The sequence below is a fragment of the Sorex araneus genome, chromosome 1 (genome assembly GCF_027595985.1).
Source record: "Sorex araneus isolate mSorAra2 chromosome 1, mSorAra2.pri, whole genome shotgun sequence".
NCBI lineage: Eukaryota > Metazoa > Chordata > Mammalia > Eulipotyphla > Soricidae > Sorex > Sorex araneus.
In genome coordinates this window covers 33,861,244-33,884,276 of record NC_073302.1, presented here as the reverse complement: position 1 = coordinate 33,884,276, position 23,033 = coordinate 33,861,244, and the positions used below count along the sequence as shown (strand labels likewise).

The 23,033-nt window shown below is 40.5% G+C and overlaps 1 protein-coding gene and 1 non-coding gene across 3 annotated transcripts in view; one reads left to right on the top strand and one right to left on the bottom strand.

Moving 5' to 3' along the window:
* INVS (inversin) overlaps window positions 1-23,033 on the top strand; it is a 160,199-nt gene that overhangs the window by 7,371 nt on the left and 129,795 nt on the right. The window contains exon 3 of one of the 2 annotated variants that reach the window (XM_055123844.1): window positions 14,743-14,909. The exons of the other annotated variant lie outside the window; for it this stretch is intronic. Within the exon in view, the coding sequence (XP_054979819.1) occupies window positions 14,743-14,909 (167 nt within the window). The remainder of the gene's footprint in view (window positions 1-14,742; window positions 14,910-23,033) is intronic. 2 annotated transcript variants of the gene reach the window in all.
* Window positions 9,047-9,252, bottom strand: LOC129401170 (small nucleolar RNA U3). Its single transcript, XR_008628125.1, has one exon. It is a non-coding gene; the product is annotated as a small nucleolar RNA U3 (small nucleolar RNA).

Sequence of the window (23,033 nt, the reverse complement as noted above, 5' to 3'; positions counted from 1 at the left end):
AGCATCTGTCTAACCAGCGCTAGTTCAAAGAATAGGATATTATTTGGCCTCAGAAGTCTCTATTGCAGACTTCCTTCCCCTTTGGAATATTTAGTTTGCTCCAAACATATCGAGATACATTGTAGTTTTCCACCTAGTTATATGTCTGCAACCTCTCGGTTTCATTGTGTCCTTTTGAACTTAATTTGTTTTTTTTGTTTTTGTTAAATGTTTCTAATTTACTTGTACTGAAAATTGTGTGAGCAGTTATGTGGCCCTCCTGCTCAAAACTTTCTTTTCTTTTTCTTTTTTTTTTTTCTTTTTTGGGTCACACCCAGCAATGCTCAGCGGTTACTCCTGGCTCTGCACTCAGGAATTACTCCTGGCGGTGCTTGGGGGACCAAATGAGATGCGGGTTGAACTTCAGTCAGCGCATGCAAGGCAAACGCCCTACCTGCTGTACTTTCACTCCAGCCCTCAAAACTCTTTCATTGCTCCCTATTGTACTTCGAATAAAAATTCAGAAAGTGACCATGTACCTCTTTCCATCTCCAATCTTTTCACTATCTCTTCCCAGAAATGCTCGATTTTGTCCAGTTTCTCAACCCGTAACAAGGTCTTCCCTGTGTCAGGGCGTGTGTCTGAATTCCTGCTCTTCCCATTCTCTGTCTGACTTACTCTTACTCACCCTTCAGAGCTCAGCTTTAGGTTCGCATCATCACAGACCATCTAATCTCAGAAATCTGTTCATCCTGTTTCCTCTTGGATCTCTGTGGTTTTCCTTTGAGGAGCTGGGTCAGACCCTAACTGTAGATTTTCACACATGATTCTTTTCATGTCTTCCTCTTCCGTAAGCCTCTGTGGATACAGTCTTGGGTGTTATTTAATTCAGCCCTATACCATAGAATCTAGCAGAATACTTGGCACTTATGAAGCACATGAGAAATCTTTGTTGACGGAACAGATAAATGTTAAAAATTGCTGTTTTAAGTATTTTCCTGCCAAGAAGTCAAATCATCTTGACATCCAAGACTAAATATGAGTTGCGGTGTTAAAAGAAGCAGGTTCGGATTCATTCCCACTGCAGGCCTTTGTGGAGGAGGTAGGGGGCTCCCCAGTGGTGCTTGGGGGCTGCAGGGGTACTAACTCCTGGCAGTACTCTAGCCATACAGGGCTGACTGTTTGGATTCTGGGCCCATGGTGCGGAGATTGCAGAGCTGCCCTGGCAGGGGCCACAAGGATGACATCCAGCAGTGCCGGGGTGAGGGGCAACACCACGCTGGGGGTGAAATCTGTTGTGGACTGAGGGCCTGCAGTGTGTGCGGCCTGCGCTCCACCCCTTTGAGCTGTTTTCCTGAAACTCAGTCATAAAAGCTTTGTAGCTGTATCTCATGGTGATTCCATTAAAAAAAAAAATACCTTAAGGAAAAAATATACCTCATCAAATTAATTCTTGGGACCAGTGAGATGTTGTATCAGATGAGATGCATAACTTGTATGCGCTGACCTGGCTTTGATCCCAGCATCGGCATATGGCTCCCTGAGCCCCATCATGTGACCCCTAACACACGATTTAAAAAATTAAAGCTATTTTGGGGGGCCTGAAAGATAGTACAGCAGATATAGAACTTGTCTTGCACGTAACCGACTGTGGATCCATCCCCAGCACCCCACATGCTCCCCACAGCCCCTCCAGGAGTGATCCCTGAGCACAGAGCCAGGAGTAAGCCCTGAGTACCAAGGGGTTTAACCCCCCCAAAAATTTTTTTTAATTAAATCTGGACTGGAATGATAGCACAGCGGGTAGGGTGTTTGCCTTGCACATGGCTGACCTGGTTTCAATTCCTCTATCCCTCTCAGAGAGCCCGGCAAGCTACCAAGAGTATCCCGCCCACATGGCAGAGCCTGTCAAGCTACCCTTGGAGTATTAGATATGCCAAAAAACAGTAACAACAAGTCTCACAATGGAGATGTTACTGGTGCTCGCTTGAGCAAATCGATGAACATTGGAACAACAGTGCAACAGTGCTACAGTGCTACTTTTTTTAACTTTGCTTATTGGGGAAGGGAGGGTATCTCCCAAGCAGTGCTCAAGGATAGAGGTCACTGCAGATTTTAGAATTGGTTGGACAGTTGATGCTCAGGCCCAGCTATGTAATGGATGCTGCTCAGGTCAAGTGATATTGGAGGCTCCCACATGAATCTGGCGATGCTCAGGAGTCTTGAGAGCTATGCCTGACAGTGCTCAGGGCGCCTCTATAATGGGATGAGACTTGGGGCCCTGTGCCTGAAAGATAAACACACTCACTCTTGCAACTGTCTCCCCTCCCTTGAATTCTCTGTTATTCTCATAAAAATATATCCTCCAAAGGTAACAAAATGTACTGTGTGTTTAAATTTAAAACGTGTAAATTGGGGCCAGAGCGGTAGTACAGTGAGTGGGTAGGGCGCTTGCCTTGCACACAGGTTCAACTCTAGCCACTATATATGCCCCCCAAACCCACCAGGAGTAATACCTGAGTGCAGAGCCAGGAGTGAGTTCTGAACATAATTGGGTATGACCCAACACCACCCCCTCCACCAAAAAAAAAAAAAAAAAAGCCTACAGGCTCAGTCATTAAGTAATGTGTTACATAATAAAACTTGAACTATTCCTGTGATTTTATATCTAAAGAGAAAAATTCTGGGGGGGTTTTTTGGTTTTTTTTTTCTTTTTTGGGGTCACACCGACAATACACAGGGGTCACTCCTGGCTCTGCACTCAGGAATTAACCCTGGTGGTGCTCAGGGGACCATATGGGATGCTGGGAATCGAACCTGAGTCAACAAAATTCAAGACAAATGCCTTACCCACTGTGCTATCACACCAGCCCCAGGAAAAATTCTCAAAAATTAAAAAAATTAAGTTATGAAATATGATAGAGCTAATCAATTTGTCTTAAAAGTTGTTTTCCTGTTTGTTACCCTCTTGACTAAGGAAACCCCTTGGTACTGTTTTTGTTCAGAATTCTGCCATTATTTTGTGCAAAGATAGAAGTATCTTTGCTTTGTGGTGCTTTCTAATATTTGTATATTCCTACTAAAATAACAATTTTTTCATCTTAAATTTACATGCATCCTCTACATTCTTTTATGTAGCTCATGTTTGATGATCTCTAAATATATGCTATTCTCTTTTCTAAACTAGTAAAAGAGTACTATTACAGATGAATAATTTTTTTTTACTTGAGTCTTGGCTCACCAACTGCTCAGTGAATTCATTCACTTTAGCATTTCTGTTTTCCCTTCTCTGTTTCCATGGAGAAGTGTGTCAGTGATGTGTTTGACTCCATGGAAACTGATGAGCATCTCTTTCTACATATACAAGTAATTAAATTGAGCATTTTCTGTGCTGTTCATTGTCTGGGAGGACTGACGTGCCTTTTCCTGTGTGAGGCATTGTTTTAGTAGTGAGTCTTACCTTACTAGCAAGTCTAACCTGATACAGTGGATTAATGCTATAATATAACTCACTTGTCCTAGATTCAGATGAATTCAGTTCTGGACCCTAAGAATATAAACATGCATAGTAAAATGCTGAAAAGCTATAGTTCTTACTTATCAAGGTTTTTCTCTAAACATCAGATAATTTGAATGAGTGACACAGATATAGTTGATAATAGATTTTAGTAAATCCATCTGAATGTTGCATAGTGTAGTTTGGTAGAAGGAGGGTGAATTCTGAAATCAGAAAACCTGAATTTTCAGTTCTGGCTTTGTGCAGAATGTATTAACTATATTACCCTGGCTACACCACTTAATCTCTTTGAGCCGCATTTTCCTCATCTGTAGGTCATCAGACTTTGCTGGTGTAAAAGTTAAATGAGATAATGACTCAAATATCTAGCATGATATCTGACATAAAATAGGCAATAAATAGACCCTTATTCTTGTTATTATATCAGGCAGGACTTCACTGTCACTGTCACTGTCATCCCGTTGCTCATCGATTTGTTCGAGCGGGCACCAGTAATGTCTCTCATCGTGAGACTTATTGTTACTGTTTTTGGCATATCCAATACGCCATGGATAGCTTGCCAGGCTCTGCCGTGTGAGCGCGATACTCTCGGTAGCTTGCCGGGCTCTCCGAAAGGGGCGGAGGAATTGAACATGGGTTGGCCATGTGAAAGGCGAATGCCCTACTGCTGTGCTATTACTCCAGCCCTTCAAATAATCAAAAACTTACACAGTTTCAGAAATATTACAAAATGAAAAATCACTTAGTACTACAAAGAATAATACTGCCTTTGTGAAAACCAAGGAAAATAATTTGTGGATGACCACAGCATAGTAATTCATGTTGTCATCACCAGTAGTGTTGGTGGTTGTTTGCAGTGGTAAAGTGGCCAGGCAACTCCATTTTGATTCTACCACAGTTTTCTTTCCCTGCTCATATTTGAGCAAGCATAAATCTTTCTGAATCATTTTGTCTGTTTCTAACATCTAACACAAGTAGTTCAGTATGGCAAGGAGCCTTAGAAGTGGTAGGAGACTGGCATGATTTTCTCAACCCCAGCCTTGAATGTATCATAATTAAATGTTTTATGAGCATACTTACATATGTGTTTATGAATATCCATCTTCTACATGCAGCCACATTATCAATAGCAATAAAATTATCTAACATTGTAAATCTCTGTTACATATGCCAGCCACTGTGTTAAAGATTTTTCTACTCATTAAATAGTAACACGCTACAAAGAGTTTTGAGTATTCTTATTACCCTGGATTCATAGGCAAGGAAATGGAGGAACAGAAAGATTAAGTCACAAAGCTGAGATGAAAGCTTGGAAGTCTGACTCCCAAACACATGCTTTTTAATTACTAAATGATGTGCCCCATGCATCAGTAAATATTTCTGCATGCACATGAGCATTCAGATATGTGACAATATAGGCCACGAGAAAAAAAAAAAGATCTAAACCTTAATTGTTGAGCTTAATGGTTATCTAGAAGGGATTATTTTTTCTTTTTTTTTTTTTTTTGGCTTTTTGGGTCACATCGGTGATACACAGGGGTTACTCCTGGTTCATGCACTCAGGAATTACACCTGGTGGTGCTCAGGGGACCATATGGGATGCTGGGAATCGAACCCAGGTTGGCCGCGTGCAAGGCAAATGCCCTACCCACTGTGCTATCACTCCAGCCCCGGGATTTTTCTTAAGGGTGTGTGTGTGTGTGTGTGTGTGTGTGTGTGTGTGTGTGTGTGTGTGTGTGTGTGTGTGTGTTGTTCACCCTTGGAACTCTGGCCCTTTTGGCAATCTGGTAAAACTCAAGCACCCCCTTGTCAGAAATATCTTTGTGTGTGTGTATGTGTGGGTGTACACATATATACATACATATATGTATACATATAATTTTTCAACCAAATGCAGCAGTTCTGGGACCTACTTTTGGAAGGTACTCAGGGAACCATGCTGTGCAAAGGATTAAACCCAGGCATCCTGCAATTGAGCCATACTCAGTAGTTTTCAACAGCTATTCCTGGTTCTGTGCCCAGGGGCTGCTTCTGACAGTGCTCAGGGGATCATGTGGTGCCAGGCATTAAACTGGAGCAGTCTGTGTGAAAGGCAAGTGCTATCTCTTTGGGCCCTGGGAATATATCTTTAATAGTTTAAACATAATAAATAGGAATCCAAAGAATATAAGGCATACTGAAATGCTATTGCAAAGTTTTAAAAATTATGGCATAAAAATATACCCGAAATCACATTTTATTGATACATTAAAAAAAACAGCTTACATGACACATCTAAGAACTGTAATAATTTCAAAATCACAGTATAAATAGAATTTTAAGATACCTAAACAATTGCAATGAGGTAATATGTCAATATTTTAACTATCAAGTCCCTTTAAAATAAAAATATTCCATGTTATTCTTCTTCTTGTATTATGTTAAGATACTAACCTTATCTTCTGAGTTAATAGAAAAATTGAGACCCACACCAAGTCATTTAATGATCTATTTTCTCTTCTTTCCATAGTTCCCATGTCGCCTCTGTAACAATAAATAATTTTTAAATGACCATAAATGCCTACTTAGGATTTTGTAAAAAAAACAAATGGTATAAAGAAGTGGATAAAAGCAGATGAGATAGATCTTTAGTGCCTCCAAAAGGTAACACTTTGGAACAGACCTATTAGACATCAGTGGGAAATGCTGGATTTCCTTGGCTAAACATGGTGCTACGGCTATTTTGCTGTCTGGCACAACTGTCACTTATGTTTCCTCAACTGCTAGAATTGGAGCTTCAGTCTCTACACCTACTGGCCCATTAACTTATAGAGACTCTTCTGCTTCAGCTAGCCTTAGAATAACTGCGTAGAGTGGGGCAGTGGCTTTCCTGTCATGGTTCCAGATCTCTGAGATGTGTTCAGGCTGAATGCCAGCTCCTGTTGAACAAGTACCAATTGGTCATGGATTAGAGAATGATGTCCACAGTTGCCAGAATAATTAAAACAATACAACAGACTAACCAGCTGCTTTCTCTATTGACTGTTACTGACTAGAATGCAAATTTAGGGCACAGAGTGATAGTACAGCAGGTAGGGTATTTGCCTTGCACATGGCCAACCCGGGTTAGATGCCTGGAATCCCATATGGTCCCCTGAACACTGCCAGCAGTCATTCCTGAGTGTAGAGCCAGGAGTAATACTTAAGTATCACTGAGTGTGGCCCCCAAACAAACAAACAAACAAACAAATTAGAATGCAAATTTAAGTGCACTTTCATCGTTGAGCATTTATTTACAACAAAATCACCGGTGACCACAGGTTTGTTCGCTGCCCCTGTATTTACTTTTCCCAGAATACTCATAAATGAATCTTGCAATATGTAACCCTTCAAATGAGATCCTTGACTTTGCATAAAGCATTTCAGATTTTTTAGTGTTATTTGATGGCTCAATATTTTATTTTGACCTATGTTTTCATTGTGTGGATGTATTAGTATTTCTTTTGTTTTTCAGATAAGCAATGGTTGGGATATTTCCAGTTCTTAAAAGTTATGAATGAAAATTCCCTAACATCTGCATGAAGGTTTTCACATAAACATACATTTTTTCTTTCATTTCTTTTGATTATTAAGTTAATCTAATTATGTGTGTGTTAATGATGCTGAAAAACAATTTTCCATAATGACTATGCCATTTTCAATTCTTACCATTTATGTCTGAGAATTTTTGTTGTTTTGAATACTCACTAGCATTTATATAGCCTGATTTGTTCTGGTTTTTTCCTAATGTATGATGATAGGCATTATGGTCTGGATTACACTTTTTTCTCGTAATGATGTTGAGCATCTTTTTTTACATAATTGGTGATGTCTGATCAAATATTTTGCTCATCTTTTGACTTCATTGTCTGAATAGTCACCTGTACACATTCTTTATTCAAACTAGAAAACTGTATTGGGGACTGAATTTGCAAATGTTTTCTTCCAATTTAGAGTTTATATTTTTATTTTCTTATTAATAGACTTTCAAATGATGGTTTTCTTATTTTTCCTTTCTTCTTTTTTTTGTTTTTATTTGGGCCACATCTAGCAGTGTTCAGGTCTTACTCCTGACTGCCCTCAGAGATCAATCACTCCTAACGGGATTAAGGAGACCATAAAGCATGCTGAGGACCAAATCTGGGTTGGTGGCATGCAAGACAAGTGTCCTACCTGATACTCTCTCTCTAGCTCCTAAAAACTATTTTTAACTAGGATGAAATTGAGTTTTATTTATACAAAAGTTATCAAATTCTTTTTTTGTTTTGGTTTTTGTGCATCACTCCAGGGTGCTCATGAGCTACTTCCAGCTCTGCACTTGGGAGTCATTCCCAGAAATGCTTAGGAGACCATTCAGTACCAGGGATTGGACCCGGCTCTAGGCCTCAAAATATAACATTATTAATGAATTATTTTATGGTATCACCTTTAGGAAATATTTATACGTTATGCCAGATATGTAGGTTTATGGTTGGTTGTTTTATGAAGTAAGAGTTTCATTGAGGGAGGATATTAATTGTACGAATATGGAATTCTCCAGGGAGAGAGAAATATATATATATATATATATATATATATATATATAGAGAGAGAGAGAGAGAGAGAGAGAGAGAGAGATGAGGCAACACATTAAAGTAGAGAAATTGCACACCCCAAGTTGAGATTTATTTGAGCTCCCCGATGGATTGCACCGTAAAGTAGAGGGGGAATAGCTGCATACCCATGTAGAAGAGTACAGGCCACTCTGGATTACAGTGTGTCATAAAGCAAAGGAGAGAAGTCACACATTCTAAGTGGGGCTGTGGGTGATTCCAGAATGGATTGCACCTATGAGTTTTGAGAGAACTTATATTTGAGTTGCAAAGAATGCTGAGAGTTTGGGGCTTGTTTGCTTTTGTTTTTGCATACGGATGTATTTCTTGATTTGGGGTCAAAGGAACCACACCTGACAGTGCTCAGGGACTGTTCCTGGCTCTGTGATCAAGATGACCCCTGATGTGCTCAGGGGACCAAGAGTAGTACCAGGGATTGGAACCAGAGTTGTGGCCAACACTGCAACCTGCTAGGCAAGTGCCTCACTGCCTTTACTATCTATCTGTCTGATCCTCATTTGTTCAACAGACTGTTCATTGGTTTGCCTTTGCAACATCATCCTCATCCTCAATTAGTCTTGTATTATATCTCTTTCTATATCCAATTCTGTTATATTGATATGGGTGCATTATTTTATTCCAATTATTCAATGTTATATATTTCCTGCTAACCTCTTCTCATGTAGGATAAGAACCTTTCAAGAGTATTTTTCTTTTCATTCATTTAATTGTGTTTTTTAACTTTGGGTCACTACCAGCAGTGCTTTGGGGCCTTGAGCCACTCCCAAAGGTTCTCTTAAAGAAGTGCTCAGAAACTGTTAGCTGTGCTCAGGGCCTATATGGCTCAGGAGGTAAAAATGTAGAACCTCATGTATAATGAGTTTTACCACTAGAACCACATCCCAAACCGCATTTCTTTTTTTTTTTTTTCCACCAAGAAACCACTGAGATTGCATCATCTCCCACTCACTCTTCCAAGGGAAGAGAACAATCATTCATGATAAGAGGCAGTTGCAACCACCTAGAACTGGCTTCCTGCTCAGGGGAGGACGCTCTGGCTCCTCCTCATGGTTTCGGGTGCTCTGCACAATCAGAGAAACTTCTCTAGTAACAAACTATAGAAATGATGCCTGAAGATATAGTCTTCTTCTTTTCATCTGCCATTCATGAATGATCTGTGCGGTAATTCCCAAGTATTGATTTCCTATTATCTGTTATTTCTAGTTTAATTACATGACTGTCAGAGGGCATACTTTGTAATACTTCATTTCTTTAAATCTATAAACATTGGTTTTATGATCCAGTATAGTCTGTTGTTTGGTAAATGTTTCAGGGATAAACATTTTAATTTAATTTCATTTTTGGATTTGGGGGTTACATCCAGTGATGAGAGCTGGTAGTTACTCCTGATAGTAGTCAGTTCATGAGATGATCCCAGGAATCAAACTGTTTAATTCTATTTGGGATTTAAACTTTGCTCCAACTTCTTAAATCCGTATATAGGAAATGCCCAAATTGGGGCATTTCTAGTCATTCACTGTATCACTGTCATCCCATTGTTCATCGATTTGGTTGGGCGGGCACCAGTAATGTCTCCATTAGTCCCAGCCCTGAGATTTTAGCAGCCTCTCCTTACTCGTCTTTCCCAACGACTAGAGGCTCTTTCAGGGTCAGGGGAATGAGACCTATCGTTACTGTTTTTGGCATACTGAATATGCCAAGGGTAGCTTGCCAGGCTCTTCCGTGAATAATATAGCACTGTCATCCAGTTGTTCATCAATTTGCTCAAGCGGGCACCAGTAATGTCTCCATTGTGAGACTTGTTGTTACTGTTTTTTCTTCAAATATGTTTTCAGTCCTTCATTCTTTTTCTTTTTTTCCCCTGAAACTCTAATAATATAAATTATACAAATGATAGATTTGTCATTGTTTGAGTTTCTCTTGGAGACTTGATTCTCTTATTTCTATTTTTCCCTTTGATTGAATACCTTCAACTTGGGTTCAGTGATTCTTTCCTCTATCACTTACAACCTGTTTCTGAGGCTATTCAGGGAGATTATTTTGGTTATTTCATAAATTATTGATCTAAATTTTTATTTGGTTTATATTTTCTCTTTTTTTTGCTTAAAGTTTGTTTTTTCCATTTTTTAAATGGGATTAATGATTGCCAGAAAATTTTCAAAGTAAATGCTTTAAAATTCTTGACAGATAATTATAATATGTGAGTTATCACAGTGTTAGTAGCTGTTGTCTTTTTTAAGTTAATTGTTTTCCTGGTTCTTGATTTGTTGTAATAATTTTGGATTATATCTTGGACACTTTGTACACTGTGTCTTAAGGCGCTTGATTTGTTGTAATAATTTTGGATTATATCTTGGACACTTTGTATACTGTGTCTTAAGGCGCTGGATCCTATTTAAATCCTGTAATAGACTGGAAATTTCAGATTTAATCAATATTTTTGTTACAGTTTTATGGACCATTAAGTGTCAAATTAGCCGTTAGAACCCTTGCAGGGCTCTTCTGTGACACTCTGACCAGTTTAGAAGAATCTGGGTGATTTTCTACCCATGTTCAATTCTCCAACTTTTGCTGTTTTTACTCTGATCAATTTCACATAGAAAATGCTTCATTGACCATGGCTTTCTCTGCACCATTTTAGTTTTAGGGTAGGAGGGTCTTTCTGGTCTTTAATTGGCAAGTGAGGTAGAGACCGGATATTTATTCCACAGAGCTGCTGGGAACAGGTCTTTACAACAGATTCACTTCTTGTAGGGCTTTCATCAGGACCTCGTTAGCTTTGATCATGGGCCTGAAGGCTTCAGCCACTGTCCCCCCAGCTCAGATGGCATTCCAGTTCACCTTAGCCACTCCCGAGCCCAGCATGCCCAACATCAGGGCCTCTACTGCCAGAGGAATGAGGAATCCATGTAAACTGGAATCAAGTTACTAACTCAGACGATTTGGCATGCGCCAGTTGCAAAGTTTGTTCAATGTCTTCTCTCAAGCTCTGGCTGGGGATAGATAAAATACCACCTCACTGCTATCCTTTGCTTTCTTGGCGGCATAATGGTGCATGATTCCTCCCCAAAGTCCCTGCATTGCCCAGTGGAGAGGAAAACACAGTCTTTCGTTTCTTTTGTAGACTCTTTCTTTCATTGTATGTGCTTTGTCTTGAGTAAGCATAAACAAAATGACTGCTACCCTTCTACCCTCTTCCCAGTGTTTCCACTAAAGAGAGCAGCTTTCTTCAGTAAGTTTGTGTTTGTCCCTGTTGGTGTTTCTGGTTGTGGGTTAAGGACCCATGCGCACTATTTATGGAGACCCAAAAAAAAAAAGGGGGTGGGGTGGAAATTACCATCAGATTGCTCCTATGTTCATTAGTCCCTCGCAATCCCTAGTAAGTCTTCCGTCTTTTATCCACCTTCTATGTATTTAGCATGTGGTTACTGGATATAATTAGTGAAGAATCAGTATACTAAGCAGTATTGTCTAAGACAGAAACTAACTATGACTCATTTGTTATCTTTTTAAAAATATATTTTTTCTTTTTGTATATTTAATTATTCCTTTTTAAAATCTCTGATAAAAGCATACCATATTGTCTTATGTAAAGTATATACTTACTAAGTGCGGGGTTGGCAAAAATAAAGAAGGAAGGTAGGAACAAAGAAGCTCTATATCTCTAAAATAATAATTCAACATAACAGAATAAGAATAGAATCTGAAAGCTGGAGCGATAGAACAGCTGGTAGGGAGTTTGCTTTGCACGCGGCCACCCCGGGTTCGATTCCCAGCATCCCATATGGTCCCCTTAGCACAGCCAGGGTAGTTCCTGAGTGCAAATCCAGGAGCAACCCCTGTGCATTGACCTGAAAAAAAAAATTAGAGTCTGTACTCTGAAAATTATGGGGTATTACAAGGGGGGAAAGGACAAGGACAGTGGGAGGAAATATGAAAGGTCAGAAAGAGTCATAGTATGGTAGCACATAACTTCAGTGGTGGGTACAGTAAAATATTTAGAAGAGGAAGCCCAGGATTTTATAGTACTATAAGCCAATGATGAATCAACAAAATATGATAAAATAAAATCATAAGAAAGGAATATACCAGAGAGATAGGACAGGGGTAAGGTATTTGTGTTGCACTCAGCCAATCCTAGTTCAATACCCAACACTGCATGTAGTCCCCCAAGTTCAGCCAGGGGTCACTTCTGAACTTGTATCACTTCACTTGTATCACTTGTCATGCCATTGTTCATCGATTTGTTCGAGCGGGCACCAGTGATGTCTTGATTCGTCCCTGTCGAGTTCTAGTGTAGCCCAATGGCATCTGCTCGCTCCAGGAACACGAAGAACCTCAAACTGTTCATTCAGGGTCTTGAAGAAGTCTAACCATCTCATAGGTGGGCAGCCACGCAAAATTTTGACATCCTGTGGAATCCAGTCAGTAACAGCTGTAGTCCAGTGGTTGTCTCTGAATCACATTACGTGTCTGGCCCATATGATTTTTTTTTTGACACATGAAATAGTTTTTATTTGGGTGTTCACCAAATTACTTGATATTTGCATACACTGCAAAATGATAATCACAGTGACTAGTTTCCATCCATGATCAGACATAGTTACACTTTTTTCTTGTGATGAGAAATAAAATTTGTTCTTTTAGCAACTTTCAAATGCATAATATAGTACAATTAACTACAGTCATAATGCTGTACAATTAGATTCCTATGAATCCTTTCTTTTATACTGGAAGATCATACTCTTTGATCTACTTCACCGATTTCATTTTTTTTTTTATTGAATCACTGTGAGAACAGTTACAAAGCTTTCAGGTCTAAATCTCAGTCATACATGATCAAACACCCATCCCTTCACTGGTGCACAGAACCATATGATTTTTGATGCCTTGGCAAATGAGACAGCATCCCTGATTCTCGATTGCCTATGGAGGTCAGAACTCCAAATTCCTTCTCTCACTTGAGTGAAATGTGATACTCCTAGCATAGTTCTTTCTATTCCTCTTTGGGATACCCAAATAGCGTTCTCATCCTGTTTTCATAGGGCCCAGGTCTCTGAGGCGTGTGTTAGCGCAGGAAGAAGGATGGAGTCGAAAAGATGTTTCCGGAGTGGAGGTTCTTTGTCCTCTTAACCACTTCTTGGACACTCTTGAAGGCATTCCACGCTGCTCTCTTCCTCCTGCATAGTTCAGGTGCCAGATCATTTGTCATGTTGAGTTCTCAATCCAGGTATACATAACTACTGCATTCAGAGATGTTTATTCCATTTAGGGCAAATGGAACATCAGGAACTAGTCCGTTTCTCATGAACATTGTCTTTGTGAGGTTCAGCTGCAGTCTGACCTTTCCACACTCATGGTCATAGTTGGCCAGCATTCATGCCGCTTGGTGTTATTACAACGATGTCATCAGCCAAGCGGAGGTGGTGTAGTTGCTGACCATCTATCTTCACTCCCATTCCTTCCCATTCCAGTCCTTGTATGATGTTCTCGAGGGTGGCACTGAAAAGTTTCGGTGAAATGGTGTCGCCCTGCCGAACCCCTCTCTTTACGTCAATGATCACTTCTTTGTAGAATGGTGATCACTTCTGAATACAGAGACAGAAGTGGCTCATGAAAACTGCAGAGTTTTACCCCCCTTCAAAAAAAGAAATACAGACTCTAGAGTCAGCAATCAGTTTGAATTCTAGCTTCACTGACTATTTACATGCAGGTTATTTAGCCTCTTTGAGCCTGTTTCCTATAAAATGGGCCTGGTGATTTCTATCTCAATAAGGTAAGAGCAAATGAAATAATACATTTCATACATTCAGCATAGTTTTTTAAAAATTTTTTTAAGTTTTATTGAATCACCATGAGATAGTTACAAGCTTTCATGTTTGGGTTATAATCTAACAATGATCAAACACCCATCCCTCCACCAGTGCACATTCCCCACCACCAAAATCCCGGGTATACCCCCCCTTTCCCACCCTCCCCCTGCCTCTGAGGCAGACAATATTCCCCATACTCTCTCTCTACTTTTGGGCATTATATCTTGCAATACAGACACTGAGAGGTCATCATGTTTGATCCATTATCTACTTTCGGCATGCATTTCCCATCCCAACTGATTTCTCCAGCCATCATTTTCTTTTTTTTTTTTTTTGCTTTTTTTGCTTTTTGGGGGTTACTCCTGGCTTTGCACTCAGGAATTACTCCTGGCGGTGCTTGGGGGACCATATGGGATGCCGGGGATCGAACCCGGGTCGGCCGCGTGCAAGACAAACGCCCTACCCGCTGTGCTATCGCTCCGGCCCCCTCCAGCCATCATTTTCTTAATGATCCCTTCTCTATTCCATCTGCCTACTCCCCTCCACTCATGAAGCAGTCTTCTAGCTATGGGGCAACCCCCTGGCCCTTGTATCTATTGTCCTTGGGTATCAGCCTCATGTGATGCTACCCTACACTCCACAAATGAGTGCAGTCCTTCTATGTCTGTCCCTCTCTTTCTGACTCATTTCACTTAGCACATTCAGCATAGTTTTTGATCAGTAAATAGTAAATGTAATTCCTAGCTTATGTTAGTAATACGACAGTAATTATCAGATACATCTCTGTTTGCTGTACCATTAGGGAATTCTGCCCTTAAAGACAAAGAAGATCAATTTGGGAGAACACCACTTATGTATTGCGTGTTGGCCGACAGACTGGATTGTGCGGACGCTCTCTTAAAGGCAGGGGCAGATGTTAATAAAACTGACCATAGCCGGAGAACAGCCCTCCACCTTGCAGCTCAAAAGGTAAGAAGTAAAATTTTTCTGAAGACTAAATCTTTCGTGTGGCATTTGTTTGTTGATTTTTTTGTGTGTGTGTGGCATTTGTTTGTTGGACCAGAGCGATAGCACTGCAGGTAGCGTGCTTGCCTTGTGCGCAGCCGACCCGTGTTCGATTCCTCTGTCCCTCTCAGAAAGCCTGGCAAACTACCGAGAGTATCCCGCCCACATGGCAGAGCCTGGCAAGCTCCCCGTGGCATATTCAATATGCCAAAAACAGTAACAACAAGTTTGACAATGGAGACATAGTGGTGCCTGCTCAAGCAAATCAATGAATAATGGGACGACAGTACTACAGTGCTACGGTGCTTGTTTGTTGATTAAGGGAATGATGCACTGGATAGGTGAAATGGATATCACAAATATGAGTCTTAGTTTCATAGTGTTTTTCTCTAAAAACAGTTTTGACATTGTAGAAAGAAAGCACCGTTAACCATCAGTGACTGCATTCACTTATCAAGTTCCTCAAACAATGGTGTATCATCTTTTATGACTTTATGACTTTTATGATTTTATGACACTTTAAGTTGGGGGTAAGGACTCAAAATTATAAACTACAAATCATTTTTTGCTTAGGGGAATAGGAAAGACCAAAAAAAAACACTAAGATATTAATAATGGTAGACTTTGAATACTGGAAATATCTGTGAAATTTTGTACTTTCCACTACTTAAAATATTTTCCATAGTATTATTTTTATAATAAAAAGGTTTCAATATCTCTTAAAATATGTGGTATTGGGGGTACGAAGAAACATTTTTTTCTAAATACATTTTCAACTTTTTTTGGGGGGGGGGCTTTTTGGGTCACACCCAGCCATGCTCAGGGATTACTCCTGGTGGTGCTTGGAGGACCATATGGAATGCCAGGATTGAACCCAGATCGGCTACCTGCAAGGCAAACATTCTACATGCTGTACTATCACTTCAGTCCCATTTTCAACTTTTAAAATATCTAAAACTATATTACCAAGGTAGACTGCGTGTGTGTGTGTGTGTGTGTGTGTGGCACGTGTGATTGTGAGTGTATATGTGTGTGTGTGTATGCATGAGCGCACTCACACGCCCGTGCGTGTGCATACAAGTGCATACACTCACACATGATTTAGGCTTTGGACCCAGTGCCTCACACATGGGGCTAGTGCTCTACCACTGAGCTATATTCCTGGCCCCTATATTGTTGTTATAACTAGTATTAAAAAGCATTGGTAAGAGTTCAAATTCTTTTATAATTAAACATATATTTTTAAATGTGAAGTGTCTGCATTTATTTAAAGACAATTATGTGAAAACTTTCCCCTCCATAAAAATTTGGACTACAAAATATATTTCCAGAGTCTGGTATTTTTCATAATGTTACTTTAGACATACATTCTTTTGGAATGAAAAGCAATGAAAATTAGTTAGATCCAAGTTGTTTCCCATTTAAAAATGTGAACCACATTTAGCTGATTAATTGAGGGGTTAGGGAAAAAACCTTTTCATTAGTGAAATACATAAAAAGAGACTGACAGAAGGAGACACTGCTAAATATGCTGGTTATCTGCTCTTATCAGTTAGGTCTCTCAGGTTAGTTCCAAAGTTATTGCTCTTGAATTTGCTTTTCATTATAGTAATTTAAAAAAAAACTCCCTCATTTTCAATCTCAATTTTAACTACTGTTCAGTGTTTATAACCTTTCACCTAGGCTTGTCAGTTGTTAAAATTATTCACTCAGGCAGGGTAACTCCATTTAACTTGTTATCATAAAAAAGTAAACATTTCAGATTGGTCATAGCCCCAATATTAGGATTTGATACACTTTAGAGTTTGCTTTATGATTCATTTTGGTTTAAAACTCAACTTAAAAAATAGATGGAGGAAGCTAACTTAACACCAAGTGGATCTTCACCCTGAAAAATAAATGAAGATTTAAGCTAATTACTGAACAGTGTGTTATCTTTATAGATGACCAAAAAGGTAGTGTGAAATTTGTAACATCACTAAAATAGGTTGAGAAGGAACAGTACAATCATGTACACATAGAGGTGTAAGTCTCCGTAAAATGCAGCGCGCTGTTTCCTTTTGCTATTGTTTCTCCTTTATGTCTCTAAATTTAATTTACACGTGTCAAAGAATAAATAGAGCTGTCCTGTGATTTACATGACACAATTTACATTGCTGACTTCAAAAATAACAAGCTTCATGTTATTTCAAGTGTCTGATTAGTATGCATTTCCTCTTTCTATGTCCTGCAGTTCATTTTTACCTGAGATTGTTTCAAAATGATCCTATACTTTCTTTCTCACTTAAGTATTTTATACATTCACTTTTGTATAGGGATCCATTCTAATTTTAAAAGACAGAAATAGCAGATTTTCCAAGGACTACCTTACTACAATATCTGCTATTTACCAGTGCCAGACTTTTGCACTGTGTACTTTCTTTCTTTTTTTTTTTTAAGGAAGAAATGGTTCAGAAATTCACATGCAATGTGAAACAGGAGACAGAAACTATTCATGCTTTCTTTTTTATTATTTTTTAATTTATTTTTTAAGTTTTTTTTAATTGAATCATCGTGAGATACAGTTACAAAGCTTTCCTGTTTTGTTTCAGTCATACAATAATCGAACATACAACCCTCCACCAGTGCACATTTTTAACCACCAATGTCCCCCTTACATCCTTCCCCCTGCCTCTATGGCAGACAGTCTCCCCCATACTCTCTTTTGTATTGCTTGTTATGAATAGCATAAGATGTGGAATTCTGAAATCTTAGATAATTAGGTCTGGAGAAATCTCTGTAGCAAGCTGCTGGCTTCAGAGATTCTTTTGTGTGTCTCTGGATCATGGCTGTTAAGGAGCTTAAGTAAAGCCGGAGGCAGTTTGTGGGCGTGACATCCAGGGTCCCATGGGGCAGGGGGATGAGTGGGATCGGCCCATCCCCTGTCCCTCGAAGCCTGGAGTTTGCCATTATTGAACTCGCATACCTGTACCTCTCATTGGGTTCTGGAAGTTGGTGGCCGCAGGGGCTTTTTAGGGGGCAGGTAGAGGGATGACACCTGCCCCCATCTGAGGCACCCCAGCGAAGTCAGCCTGGCTTAAGGTCTGGAGGCATATCTGCAACGAGCTACTCGGTTCAGAGAGTCTTTTGTGTGTCTCTGGATCATGGCACTTGTTTCCATCTTTCCCAGAGAAATAAACTGTTGGCATATGTCTTGCAGGGTGCACCCGCTATCCATAGCATGCAGTGTCGCTGGCCCTAACTGTGGCTTTTGATCTCTTTCGAAATTTATGGGTCTCTGAAATAAGGCCAGTAAGTGAGCTTGTATAGCTGAGCTGGAGGTGGTTTGTGGGTGCAGCTCCCACAGACCTAACTTTTGGCTGTTTATTTTCTTGGTAAACTTGGCCCCAAGTTGTTGGGGTTCGGCTAAAGGCACAGGCAACTTGGGGCTACCAGGAAGCCAGAAAGCACCATCAGGCCGCTAATGCACTTGCCCTGCAGGTACAGGTTGACCTGCTGGCGGCACCATATCCCCTTCACTGTGTAATCTCTATATTCTGTTTTGTTCATTATTGGGGATGGGAGGGGCACTCCCAAGCAGTGCTCCCAATGGCCTTGGGGCCATTCCTGGTGACTCTTGGCCAACTGAGAGGGACATTTGAATGCTCGGGCCACACGATGCTTTGCTGCTTAGTTCCAGCAGTGCCAGAGGCATCAGGGCCACAGTTGTGGTGCTCAGGGTCTCCAGGTCTATACCCAGTGGTGCTCAGAAAACCATGCAGTGTGGAGATCAAGGACAGGGCCTCACACGCGCATGCAGCCCTTGAGGCTTTTTTTAGAAAATTGGGAAAATAGATGGCACACAAGCACTTTAGAGGGACTGAAGCAGTAGCTAAGCTACTTTGGAAAAGAAAGAAAGAAGATATATATAGAAGGCTATTATAGGTCAGGAATAGAGAAGCAGGGTTGGGCCCAAGAAATACACTATGGATATAGAATTGTCATTAAATATGTATCTGCCAAAAGCTTACTATTGTCATCATTATTATGCACCTAGAGATAATTTTTTAAAAAATAAATCACATATGTCTGCTATTAAAAAAAAAAAACTGTTCTCAGGGGCTGGAGCGATTGTACAACAGGTAGGGCATTTGCTTTGCACACAACTGACCCAGGTTTGATCCCTGGCATCCCATATGGTCACCCAAGCACTGCCAGCAATCATTCCTGAGTGCAGAGCCAGGAGTAACCCCTGAGCATCACTGGGTGTGACACAAAAGGCCAAACAATTGTTCTCAGTACTGATTGCTACTAAACTTTATTTAATGAGGCCAGAGATAGCATACAGGGGATAAGGCACTTGCCTTGCCTGTGGCTAACTCTGGTTTGATTTCTGGCATTGCAGGGTCCCCAGACCTCACATCACCAGGTGTGCCCCACCCCCAAATAAAACCCTTGAAAAACAAAATAGACCCCATTTTCTTTTGTTTACTGAACCTTTGTTATATTGTATACCAAATATTATTTTCAATTTTGTCTGTCCCACTTAATTCTATTATCTATAAACTCAAAAGTATGCCATGAATGTAGCATGGTATATATGTATATGAACATATACATATATATATGCCCTTCAGCCCTTCAGCGCTCACATTGGCTCTCGGTTCCTCCAAGACGCCGGGAGCTGCCAGGGCGGCCTCTGTCCCCAGCCCCTCTGAGTACGCCCCTGGCAGTTCTCAGCCACAGCCCCCGAGCAGCACCCGCTCTCCCCACAGGTGCTCAGGGCACCCCCGAAGCCTTCTGGAGCCGCCTTCTTACTCAGGTGCCTGCAGAGAAGCAGGTGTAGGAGCCGTGCCCCCCTCCATCAGACCGTCACCCCACAGACCCAGGGGCAGGCCTGCTTCTCCCTTCTCTCCTCACTGCGGGACCCTGAGCGCCACAGAGCCTGGGCCTTGCCCGCCCCACTCGTCCTGCTTCTTCTGAGCTGGCCTCGCCTCTGCAGCCTTCTGACAAGACCCGGGAAAGCCAAGCAGTAGTCCAGGGTTTAAGGCACTTGCCCTGCACACGGCCAGCCCTCGTTCAATTCCCAGCACTCCTGAGTGGGACCCCAAAACAAGCACCCTGAGGAAGCCCGGACAGTCACTGTTTAGGGAACGAGCTGTCTCCCCAGGCTCACCCTCCCTCAGCTGCTTGCTTCCTTATTGCTGCTGGGGCCGGGGCTGGGGCCACCTCCCTCCTGGCCCTTGGCTGCCAGAAGCCTGAGAGCAGTGTTTCTCCAAAACACCATTATTATTATTATTAGTAGTAGTAGTAGTAGTAGTAGTAGTGGTGGTGGTGGTGGTGGTGGTGGTGGTAGGAGGGCTGGAGCGATAGCACAGCAGATAGGGTGTTTGCCTTGCAGCCAACCCAGGTTCGATTCCTCTGCCTCTCTCAGAGAGCCCAGCAAGCTACCGAGAGTATCTCGCCTGCACAGCAGAGCCTGGCAAGCTACCCGTGGCGTATTCGATACGCCAAAAACAGTAACAACAAGTCTCACGATGGAGACGTGACTGGTGCCCGCTCGAGCAAATCGATGAGCAATGGGATGACAGTTCTACAGTGATACAGTGATATACATGCATTCACTCACATGTCATAGCTCTGTTAATTATGCTTAGCTTTGGAATCACTTGTATGAGGCCCATTGTACAAGTGATTTGTAGCTTTGGAATACAAAAAGGAAAAGACATAGTTCCTGCTCTCGTGTTGCTTATGAAGATCATATGTTGTTCATAAGCTGGTCTATCGGCCTTAAAAAGTGTTATGTAGGGGGCTGAAGTGATAGCACAGTGGGTAGGGCGTTTGCCTTGCATGCGGCAGACCCGGATTCGATCCCCAGCATCCCATATGGTTCCCTGAGCACTACAAGAGTAATTCCTGAGTGTAGAGCCAGTAGTAATCCCTGTGCATCACCAGGTTGACCCAAAAAGGCCCATTGTACAAAAAGCAAAAAAAAAAAGTGTTGTGTAAAATAAGTATATAGACATTATTTGCAAATAGTCACTATTATTATTGACCTGATAAATCAACTGTTCATGTGTATTATCTATTACATTTTTTTTATTTTTGTGATTATAAACCCTATTTTGTTCTGCTCTTGTGTTTATTAGTAGGAAAACCCATGTTTCCATAGCGATTTGTCGTGTTTGTTAGAGTCCTGCTACCTTGTACTATAATTATTGCTTACTTATCTCTTTTCAACTAAATTAGAGCTCCAGGCAAAAGCCTTGCTTCATTTATTTTGAATCCCCTAGAATTTAACAGGCTGCCTGATATGTCTTGGTTAAATGAATGAATACATTTTATGTTACTTATATAGAAATCCATTATTCATACAAATACTAGACATTTTGTTTATTAGAAACATTTATCCAGTTTCAAAATACATATATGAGAAAAACTTATTGAACTATGCTGATTGACTTATTTATTTTGACACAGAGTCACTGTTTTGGAAATAAATTGCTTTAGTTCAAGAAACTAAGGAGATAGTACCCACAAGAATAGAATTAATCTCAATATACTGAACATCTGTACCTAATTTGTTTTGCATTTAGCACCCTCAGTTTAAGCCGAGAAAGCAATCAGTCATGCCTTTTCTGGGTTTCTCACAAAAGGTATCTAATTGTTAGAAATGTTTTGCTTTAGGGAACCTACTATTTCTCTCATTTCTACACATACATTTATTTGTTAATAATGACTTTTTTAGCTATCTTACAAATGGTAATAGTTTTGCATTTTAATATTCCAGGAGGTTATTAATTTGGTTTCAACCAAGATTAAGACTATACACTTTGAAAAACTATATTAAAAGAAGCTTTAAATTACAGCTATGTGTTTTTTATGTTTTAATTCAAGAATTCCAAATTTTAAGGAAACTCATTAATTTTCAAAATATACTGTTTTCATGTTAAGGGTTTAGATAAAATAGAGAATAGACTACCTCTGGATTTTTTAGGAAACTTAATATGTGATTTTCTAACTTTACCCATATCATTTGTATCACTTGTCATCCAATTGATCTTCGATTTACTTGAGCAGGTGCCTGTAACGTCTCCATTCGTCCCTGTCTTGTGCTAGTGTAGCCCAATGGCATCGGCTCGCTCCAGGAACACGAAGAGCCTCAAATCATTCATTCAGGGTTTTGATGAAGAAGTCTGACCATCTCGTAGGTGAGCGGCCACATGGTCTTTTTGTCAAAAGACCCGTGGAATCCAGTTGGTAACAACTCTACACATAAACACATATAATGACTTTACACATATACACTGGGAAGTTCTCTCCTTGATCTCTTTCAGCTTTGTATTTCTCGCATATTCCTCCCATGCATATAAACCTCTGTCATGACTACTTACCTACAACAGTTAATCATAGATTTTATTTGTCTATATTTTAGCCCTACTAGTGCTATTTGAAAGTAGATGATATCTCTTAGTAAACCATAGAGTCCCAGGAACTGGAGAGATGATATAGAAGCTAAGGTGAGTGTCTTGCATGTAGCTGACCCTGGTTTGATCCCCAGCACCACCTATGGTGCCCTGAGTATTGCGGGGAGTGATTTATGAATATAGAGCCAGGAGTAAGCACTGAATATCACTGAGTTTGGCCCAAAAGCCTATTCCTCACACACACACACACACACACACACACACACACACACACACACAGCACCACCACACACCATTGAGATTCTTAGCCCCAAATTCTAGTAATATCTAAGAGAAATGTGTCCTTTTCTACCAAAAGATGCATATGAAATGCACATGATATCTTTATTGTAAGAGCCAATACTGAGTAGTATAAATAGCCCAAATATCTCTCAATCTGGCATAGTTCTACAATGGAATACTTACAGTACAAACAAATGAACTGGAGCCAGAGCAGTGGTTCAACAGGTGGGCATCTGCTTGAACGTATGTGACCCAGGTTTGATCCCTGGCACCCTAGTCCCCAGAGACCTTCCAGGAGTGATCCCTGAGCACGGAGCCAAAAATAAGCCCTGAGCACTGCCACCAGGTGTGGCCCCCAAACCAAATACATATATATATATATATATATGTTTATATATAT